General features: G+C 38.5%; 1 protein-coding gene across 7 annotated transcripts in view; it reads left to right on the top strand.

Moving 5' to 3' along the window:
- The first annotated feature begins 1,583 nt into the window (after positions 1 to 1,583).
- The window catches only part of mlip (muscular LMNA-interacting protein), a 31,929-nt gene continuing 22,769 nt past the window's right edge, over positions 1,584 to 10,743 (top strand). For 6 of the 7 annotated variants that reach the window (XM_081724145.1, XM_081724146.1, XM_027023415.3 and 3 more), the window contains exon 1: positions 1,584 to 1,732. In XM_081724145.1, coding sequence (XP_081580271.1) covers positions 1,697 to 1,732 — 36 coding nt within the window. In that variant the 5' untranslated portion in view covers positions 1,584 to 1,696. Of the gene's footprint in view, positions 1,733 to 9,665; positions 9,846 to 10,743 lie in introns of all 7 variants that reach the window. The other variant, XM_081724147.1, reaches the window with a different exon arrangement.

The following is a 10,743-nucleotide window of genomic DNA, read 5'->3' as shown; positions in this document are numbered from 1 at the left end:
ATTAAATAGTCCTTATTATGGCTTACATGTTCATTGTGGTCTCCTAGTAGCCTCAGAGTTCTCAATATTAGAACATTGTAATATTAGTGTGTATTATAGCACACCAGCATGTGCAACAATTAGAACAACTAAACCATCTAAAATTTCTCTCGGTTTATTTGCTGGCACTACATCCTATCCCAACTCAAATTTTCCCACACAAATTTTATGTAGCCTATGTCTGAGACTTGCTGCGAGGCAGTCCACCTGTTTTACAGTTGGATGTTTGCATATCACATGCAAATCTTTTATTCCTTCTGAATGCTACAAAAATTGTCTATTAAAGTTAAAAGTAAAACTCCCAATCATGTTGTTCTTCATAGACACTATATGTAATGGAATCATTTTGAAATGTCCTGCCGGGTGATGTGCTTGGAGCAACCCCCTTTGATGTGTCCAAGTATACGCAAATGCTCATGCGCATGCATTGCTTTGGTCTGGAGTAGGCTGTTGGCGGCACACCGAGAGATGGATACAGGCAGCTGCAAATAGAATGTAGAATGTGGCTCGTGCCAGCTTGAGGGATTATAATTCACTCCAGTGGTCTGCTTTGGGAGTGTGGGAGAGTAGCTGCGGTGGGGGTTGGGGTGGAGTTTGGGGCTTGGGGTGGGGGGGGGGTAATTGTAAATCAATTTGTTTGTGAACGGTTGATGATTCATTATTTTCTGAAGTCGAAGAGTGTGGCCTATGTTTACAGATTAGATTCAGGGCCTATCTTTATTGCCTCTCATTCTTGGTTCTGCTGTCTTAATCATTTCCATGCTAGTGAGGACTTGGGTAAGACTGATGTGAGTGGCCGATTTGTTTGCTTTCTTATATTTTTTTCTCATTACATTCAGTACATGTCTTGGTATTTGGTATCTGAAATCAACTCAAATTATTGTTGCTGCATTATTGATACTTAAAATACAATGCAGAATAGAGAATGCAGAGACATTAATATTCAAATCTAATAGAGTCACCGATTTAGAAATGGAATTGGCAATAGAATGGCTCTTTTCCAGGGTATAAAAATAGTAGTCTAGTGACTCTATTAGATTTAAACAGCATTCTATTTAGCATTGTATTTTATTTATCAATGATTGCAACAATGATTTGAGCTGACTTCAGATCCAAATAGGCACCTATATACATAGCATTTATATGCATTAAGTAGGCAGTACTTTTTTTCATTAAAATGAACAAAAGTGCTGTACATATATATTTATGGTATATGCGTTTTTCACCTGGCCTTTGAACAGGTGCTTTCTTGTTTACACAAAAACTGATCACATTTATAAAGCATACCATGAACTCCCAAGTTTATTTCACATATTACAACTGCAAGATGGTACTCCAAACTAATAATGAGTAATGCCAATATCTCCACTGCAATTTGTCATTATAGTGTGAAAATGAATTATTTTCAAGCACAAAAACATTCTGCACTCCCATAGAGACAAGGATCACTCAATCACTGGCAATCTAGAAATCATTGTTGTCATGGGGGTGCAGAGGGCTGTCTGAAAGTTATTTGTGGCTTTTGTGAACCTATAAATGGAAGCCTACAGCCATGAGTAGTTATCTACCTCTGTGGCTCCAGCTTGTCTGAAGAGCTCGAGAGCGGAGGGTGGCGGAATGTAGACACGGAGACTGCACCAGCTCTCGGCAAACAAGCATGGCCTCGGAACAGCCGTCTGGGGCCTTGGGAAAGGTGAGTGGTCATTGAAAGTAGTGACATGTTTTTTGGGAAGCTGGAGTGAGACAAATAAAGGAATCTCTCTTAGAGCTGTCACACTAATGGATTCCAGGTGGATGTGGTGGGTACTTTTGCTGACAGTGACCTTGAGGGTAGAAAAATATTCTTAGTATTCTGGCACACTACGCTGTTGTGTGTTCGCGGATGATAAGAGGTTACAGTTTGATGATGGACTGATCAGTAACAGAAGTTCAAAGTATTGATTTAAACTTCATTTGAATTTAAATTATAATCACATGTAGCCAATTGTGTGTTAAAAGTATATGGTATTGCTTAGTTTTACATTGAAAATAGATTTCGTGTTGACTAAGTATGTTTGGCAGCATGCCACTTGGACAAAATTAGCAATGTCTGTAAGTGATGCCACTTTGTTGCCACATTGTGGAACTAGCCATACTAAAAAAAAGCTTATTTTGAAAATAGGACCTGTCTAAACACACAAATTAATTCAATCCCTCTTATATGATCCTATAGTAGATTAGTTTTACTGAACAAAGCAACCTAGATCTAAACATGTATTCTGGAATCTGTCAGATACTTCATATGTTAGTAATTGCTCCTGAGGCCAAATCTGACCGTGTACTGCATAACCTCCCTGGCCATTCACAGTAGACAAAAAATTTCTGATTTGAGTAGACCATTGTGGAATACACAGGGTTAAAGATTAATCAAACTAAACTTATCCTTAGAGGTTTTGTACTGGGGGCACAACTGTACAACAAGAAAGTGAAAGCTGCATTAAAATTGGAAGCAGTGGAAAGTGTTTGTTTCTATTTTGATCAGTTCTGATTTTCTCCTACTCCCAAAGACGGTGAACATTAGAGGGTTAAATGTCACAGGACCAGAGAAAGACAGGATGTTTATAGGTATTTATATACTTCATAAAAATATATCCTGGTTGTAGTTCCCAACTTTGAGGTGCTTACAGAGCAGAAACCACATGGCTTTGTGGGAAAGGCTGGCCTTGGCTTCTTTATTAGCAGTTAGGGGAGGATTGAATTTTGGAACAAGTGAACATAGGACACACCTACATGTTTATCTTTAAACCAGTAATGACTTTTTTGGAGGCATAACATGCTGGAAAAACTGGTCTTGAAAAGTTTCCTGCTTTGATCTGAAAGGGAAAACTTGTGAGAGCTGTCATGAAGTTAGAAACTGACACTGAAATGAAGACTCGAAAGAAAGTTAAAGGCACGTTGAATTCACATTTTGAACCAAGGTATGCATGTAAATAGTGCATAGGCCAAGCAGTCCTATCAAAGATAAAACAGAGAGGCAGTCTACTCACAACACATGACAAATAGCTGTTAATTGCCCAGGCTGACAGTTTTGCAGACAGTAACCTCTAGATTGTCTTCATCATACCATGTTCCTCGCTGCAACTGCTAAAAATGATTTTTTCTTCAAAAACCCTTGAGGTGTGAAAAACATTCGTTATTGAGTATCAGAGGCACGACGTCAGCTGTGCAACAGCAAAAAGCACTGCGAACGATATTCTATTGTTTCCCACCCCCCCACCAATCAATCAATTACCACACAAGTCTAACCATGGCACAGAGAGTGCTGTTTAAAGAGATCCTATTATACTTTGAGCAAGTTAACACAGAGAAACATTGCTACCAGAGAAAACATAGTGGTGCAACCTTATATGGTTGGTTTGCACCAGTCAGATCATGAATTTGCTGTCTGGTCTCTGCTCATTCTATCAATGACACACACTGTAAAGCGTGCCTACTTGTCTAATTACAGACGGACCTAAAGCATTTTCCCCCTGCACAACATGTTAATGCCACTAATCCGTTTACCTGCGTGGTACACAACAGAAACACACTTAAACTTATTTTTATATGTTAAGTTTAAAGATAAAAGTCATCTTAGACATTCAACTAGCCAGCTAGAGTTAACAATCTAATGTTAACTGTTGTGGAACCTGTATCAATGTAGTGCCAATAATGTTCTAGAAAATTAGCTATATCTACTGTTAGTTAATATATTAGCTAGCTACCTGAGATGTTAGCGTTAGCCATTGCTAAACGGCCAAAGAAACACATAGACACATAACATACATATTTTATTTTCTGTAGTTTATCGTTGTACAGTACTGAATCCTCTTATAGGATAAATGTTGCTGCCACAGCTGCGTTGTAGTGACCTAGGCTGGAAAAGAAGTCAGACACAAAGTAGCTAGCTAGCTAGCTGGGATATTGCAATCAAAAATAAACATATATTCAACTTTTCTGTCCTCAGTGGCTGTGGCCTGATGTCGCATTTTGTGTTGTGTTGTGTGTGGCTGTGCAAGCTAACAGCGCAGTTTCAATGTGTAGCTCCTAGCTTCGACATAATGCTAGTAGGTCAGACGCAGATGAGAAAAAACACGCACCTTCGCAAAGGCAGCTCACAAATTGTGGGTGGAGATACTCACATTGGAGCTAGTATAATGCTAAGGGCTACCCCCTTGATGCAGAAAGTGGAGCCAAATCTCAGCTGCTTGTCCTTAGCTAATATCTGACAAGAGGCCCACAAAAAGCTGGTAGGCACTCAAGATACTCAAATATTAGCGCACACTGTTAAAGAGACATTTCCCCATATGTACCCTTTAAGGGGTATCCCAGGATTATGTGTTAATACTAGATCAAAACCTTTATGAAATAAAAGGCTTCAGTTAGCATGCCCAACTACTGATAGCTTTTATGCTAACAGTAGAATACCATGACGTTAGATTCGTTTCTGTGATACGAATAAGACATTATAGTTAGAAACCTCGTTGACATGCATCTAGCTTAAAACAGTACATAAGATGGTGTTTTTAGTTACTTGGTCTTTGTAAAATTATTTATCATGCCTCTTATCTATGACCGTGTTAACAAATAGTTTCCTGCATTTTATTTTGGCTTTGGTTTATGGCTTTCTGCCGTGTTGGGGAGATCTTTCTGAACTTTAATATACAAGGAAATTGGATGATCGAGAGTGTTGGATAGATCTGACCACTAATATGGCAGTTAGCTTTTTATTAAAAAAATGTTCTGTTTTTTTTAAACAGTTGGTGATAGCTAGTACATTAGCTGGCTAAAGGGGAAAATGTGGTCCATGATTTATCTTGAACATGTGTACTCATGTTGATATAATGTCATCTTGTCTAATGCTTATAAGTAATTATGGGCTATGATGTAACAATGTAAAAAAAATAAAAATAAATCCAGCTGACTCAACTCATCAGCCATCATGAATTATTCATAATTGGCTGGTAAATTTGGGGAAAATATCAGTGTAAAATGTTGTCAAGAGCTCACTATAAGACTATACACTTAGGTGTACACCCAAATGAATGTTTAATACAATGTCAGAATAAAGTTAAACCTGCAGTGTAATTAGTTTTATTTTTGAAGGCCAAGAAGACTCATAAAAGTGCTGCAATTTGTTCCTAAATACCTAAAGTGTCAAGTACCAACCAGCTATAACTTGATTATTTGGATGCAGCAATGAGACAGAAGTGTTTTGAAATCCTTTGGCTACTGCTGAGTTTTGACCTGCCTTGCTACTCAAAATGAGCTCAGTGAATCTGCTAGTATGAAAATGAGTCAGTATTGTCTTGGAAAAAAAAGGAAAAAGAGAAAAGCTTATTTCTATCTCCGTGCTCATGTGTGTCTGAGTGGTAGGGTCAAGCTGTATGACATGCTGTGACTGCAGCTGAAGGTGCTGTCTTGAGTAATCATGAATTCAGCTGTGAGGAGCTTTGTCATTGTTAATTAATGTTCTGGTGACCTTATCATTGGGTCATCCTATCATTAATTGCAACATATAAATGATCACTTTGTTGACTAAGACCCACTTGCTGGCTTCTTAATGTTCCCTCTGCATCTGGGTAATAATAATTTGGTAATTTGTATTAAAGTTATATTATAAAAAGAGTAATTCTTTTTTTTTCTTTTTTCTTTTTTTTTTTTTTCCAGAATTTGAGTATTGTTTATCTTGCTGTGTTTTGCATGTGCATCTGCCATTATTATTGAAATGCTTGGTATTAAGGGCAAAGCCGAAGGGAATAGAAGTCTGCCAGGCTTCAGCACCAGACGTCTGCTGTATTTTAAAGAGCGCTGTTTGAGAATGCAAGAATAACAGTGGCCTGAGATTTGTGTGATGGGAACTGAGAGAGTTTTTGCCATCTTACCCACATGCACACATGCGTGCACACATGTTCATGTGTGAGTGCGTGACACAGACACACACACGCACGCACACACACACCCACACCCATACACTGGTTTAATTAGTTGCCTCTGCTGGTGAGTTTTCAGCATAAAACTGAATCTCACAGTGTTAAATTCATGGTACTTGTTTATATTTACGACTTTGCAAAACTGGAATTTACTCTGGAGAGTTTAGAGAGAAAGTTTTTCAAATGGTTATAGAAGTAGTGTTGCAGAGGGTATGCAACATTAAGCAGTCAAAATGTCATTACTGTTACAGGGAAAGGTCTATTCTTTCATCTGAGCCAGTGTAAAGGGTTCTAGTGAAAGACCATGAGGAAACAGCATACAAGCAACAGACCAGACTAAGATAAACAGGCCTTTAGCCAGTTCTTCTGCTTGCAATGTAAGCTAGAGGAACAGTATGACCCCATCTATAATTATAGTTATTAAATTGGAGGGAGGGAGGGAGGGAGGGAGAGAGAGAGAGAGAGAGAGATCTGTTGGCAAGTAGGAAATTACTTTTTTAACCTTTACTGGCTTGTGTTTGTTTGTGGCTTACCCTGTCTCTGTGGCTACACTGTAAAGGGGAGTCAATACTATGAATAACGGAAGTAACCCTGGAGAGTATGGCCAGGATTCATAATAGATTTTCAATGGGTTGTAGTTTAAATGGAGGCTACCTAGCATATACTCACAGAAAATACACTAATAGTTATTAGGTCTTGCTCTACAAACTTCAGACTACAAACTACATCTTACAAACTTACAAACTACATCTTGGGTTGTAACTTAAAAAATAAATAAATAAGTGATATCTCAAAAACAGAGCATTATGGACATAATATACCATAAAAAATTACAAAGTGGTCATAAGCTTGAAAACCTTTTATAAATAGCTTGCATTTGACAATGATGCTTGAGGAATAGGCACAACTGTGATGTATAATCCAAGGTTAGCTTTTTCATGCCCCCTATTGAGTTTTTTTTTTAACTTCCAGTATGAATCCATACCTTAATTTACACCACAAACGATAGGTCTACATTTGACACACTTGAAAAGTCTATTTGAACTGTGACATTTGGCTGATATCTGACACTGAAGGTAGTGAACAAGACCACCACCGTAGCTATCCATGCCACAAGCTAAAAAATCTCCTGAGATGCTTTTAAGTCCATTAAAGTGATTGGTTAACTACACACTCAGCAGTCTGAGCTTTTGAATTTGGGCTTAAGTAATACTTTATAGCTTTTTAGTCAAAGTGAACCCCCAGGCATTCAAGATGGTCATCACATTCTGATTACCACACAGCAAAATCTGTGCCATGTTATCAGAGGTGGGTGAAGTAGCCTAAAGTCAAACTTGAATAAAAATATTGTTACTTCAGTGGACACAAAAGTAGCCTGTCAACCCTGACAACATTCACTGATATAGGAACAAGACTTTGAGTAATATTTTTCTCTTTTCATAATCTTGTGGCATAATATAAAATGGAAGAAGTGAGAGGTATAAGTGTTGGATGACAGTACCTCGTGGCATACATTTCCTTTGGAACTCAACAACTCATAGATTGATGGTGTCACGTCACCCGACACACATACCAACTACAATACCCATCATGCAGTTAGTCTCCAGGAGAGTGACTCATCCAATCATCAACAGTTCACCAGATCCTCATCACCTGTGAACCTGAGAGTTCACCTGTTTTTTCATGTATATAAGCCATCCCATAAGTGTTTGTCATTGTGAAGTATTGCCTCCAGTTTACCTGTGCATACCGAGTGTTCTGTTTTTGATCTCCTGTGTTTTTGACCTGGTTTTCCCATTTCTCTAGACTACGATTTTTGCCTACCCCTTGTTGGATTTGTTTGCCTGTGTTATTGCTCTATGGGTTTTTGGACTCGGACTGTTTACCCCTATGATTGCGATTACCCTGGACTGTATCACTCTGGTTCTGACCCTGGCTAGTTAAACCACCCCAGATATGGATTACAATGAAACTCCTGCCTTTTATCCTCAAGCGTCTGACTGTGCTTTCAGCATTACAGATGGAAAATATAGTTTACCTCCAGACAGGATTAACCTATGAAGAGAACAGCAGCAACTTTTCAGACTCGCTGTATTGTGCTATTGTTCCTCCTTGCTTCCATGTTACATGGTTTCCCTGTCTTGTGTTTTTGTTTGTTCCATTCCATAGTTTCGTTTTCTCTGCCCCTTGTTTGGTTTTTCACACCTGTTCCTCTTTTCTAGTCTTGTTAAGTTAATGTATTTAAACCCTGTCTTGTTCCCTGTGTCTTTGCTATTGATTGGATGTATGTCAGTGGGTTAATTGTTTATTGAAGTCTAACCACTGTATGTAAGTCATGTTTATTTTATCGTAGCATGTATGTTAATTCCAGCCTTCATTTCGTCAAGCCTCCATATGTTTAATTCTAGTCGCTGTTTGTGTTTTAGTTGTTCATGTACCCTAGCCCTTGTTCTTATCATGTGTCCTCGTACTCTCCGTATTGGTAAATTGACCCTGAATTACTCTGACGACTATGACTCTGGATTTGCCCCTAATAAATCTCGCTCTTCTCCGCACATGCGTCCGCCTCCTTACTGCTCACCGTTACAGCTATACTCTGAGATTATGTGGATTTTGCAGGACTGTACACAGAACTAATGAGAGGCATGTGGATATGTGTGAAAGGGGGCTCCAAATAGGTTGGTTGGTTTGTCCAAGATAAGGAGATGTGAAGTTTCTCATTCTGCTAAACAGTGGGAAAGGCCATTCATAGCAGTTTTAACAGGGAATAGATATGGAGGGTAAACATCTTGAGTCCTAACTGTGTCAGTGCAAACACTGAGTCTGAGAAACAGCAAAGTCATCAAGGCGTTGTCACCAACATGATGAAAAACACATAATTAATTAGTTACTAAATGCTAATAAATAAAATGTAAATAGTAGTTTGTTCTCCTTCCCAAATGGTTGAGTATGGACAAAAGTATTACATTTTGAAAATCTTTATAAGTGTACAAATCTGTGCAAATTTCATATGATGTGAGTACATGTAATTGGGTAATTCCCTTCTGCATCATAGAAATAGTTTGTCCCTTGTGATTTTGCTATTGAGCCTAAGACAGAGAAAAAAGCTGCTATTGGTTGTATTCTTCAGAGACTTCCTCAGGGGCCAGTATTTTTTCACATAGTACAAAGAATGTGCTCTGCTGTCCCATTCACATAGGAAACAACAGTACTTTGTATATCCCAGCTGCAGACCCATCAACAGAGCGACTACCTTAAGGTCAGAACAGATATGTCAGCCATACTTGCTGTATTCAAGACAATCCAGCAGCTGCTTCATGTTGTCATATGTCTCTTTCATATCCACAGTGTGTCCGGCTGGAAGAGATAGAAGATGATTTCCATAATGCAGCAATACTGCCTTGAGACTCATTTTTCAAGAGTCTATAAACAATCTTGTGGGTCATGTTGGATTCCGAGGGCATTCAAAAAGCCGTTGATGTCAGAGCAGAACACAAGCTTATCTTCCTTTCTGAAGAAAGTCTCTAACTGCAGATGCCACTTTTGATACAATGTACATTTTCCTGAAGAAGATTCCATTGCTAAAGTCTTGAACCTAGTAATTCTGCTTTGCTCTTGGACAGCTCCAGATCACGAGATTGTTCAGTTCTTCCTGCATTATTCTGTGTGGCGCAGATGATGCACCTTGACTGAAGTCAGGATCAGTTTCTTGATGATCATCCGACGTCGAAGGTCCAGGAAACTCCAGAGTCGTTTCGTCTCCATCGTCATCGTCTGAAGGATCATTAGAAACTTCTGTCAGAGGTTCTGGAACAGGAAGTCCTTCACCATGCGGAACAGGTTGGATAGCAGAAGGTATATTTGGATTCGCTATTGCCCACAGATTTGTTGCACACGTACGACAACTTATGTGTGGGGCCCAGGACTTGTCCTGGACACCGATCTTGCATCCGAAATACAGATGATATACCTTCTTCACTTTTGCATTTGAAGCAATGTCCTTCTGATGTGCAAAAGTCACTTCCCCACAAATGTAACAAAAATTGTCTGCAATATTGATACAGTTACGAGGCATTGATACTTGTTGATTGACACTATCTGAATCACTTCAGTAGTCTTTATAACACAGCTGGAATTACTTTTATCCTAACGCAGCTGAATTTACATCTAACATGACATTTAGCACAAGAAGTAACAGAAATAAATCGCTCGTCTTATGGTGTCTTGTTTTATAAATCTCCCTATTGCGTAATCTTACGTCAACAATTGCATAATCTTACGTCAGACAGTGATGCAATAGACCTTCCTGGGTATGATCATCATGATCTGATACAATATGATGCAATATTTCTCAGTATTTTGAAATATTAAAAAATGTAATCTAATAGCTAGACCTAATACAATGTCTCTTATGGATCACACAGAGTTATCATTAAAATGAGAGCCAATAACAAATTTTCATGGTTATATCTGCGTTTAGGATGTTGGAATCATTAAGAATTGCACCTTAACTCTGAAGCATTTTTGATGTTGTCCAGTGTTTATAGTTAACAAAGCTTTTTTGTGTTTTGTTTTTTGATTGCTTTTTTTTTTTTTTACATTTTGCTTTTATCATTCTCATTTGTTGCTGAAATGAAATGATTAGGATGATGGTGGCAGAGTGTGAGAATTGCATAAAAACCCACCAGAAAGCAAAAACAGTGGTAGTCTGGAAAGCACAGCTCATTCACATGGACTTTCTCTCATAGTACCT

This window comes from Electrophorus electricus, chromosome 12 (genome assembly GCF_041902795.1).
Source record: "Electrophorus electricus isolate QZ-2024a chromosome 12, ASM4190279v1, whole genome shotgun sequence".
Taxonomy (NCBI): domain Eukaryota; kingdom Metazoa; phylum Chordata; class Actinopteri; order Gymnotiformes; family Gymnotidae; genus Electrophorus; species Electrophorus electricus.
This window is presented reverse-complemented; position numbering and strand designations above follow the sequence as displayed.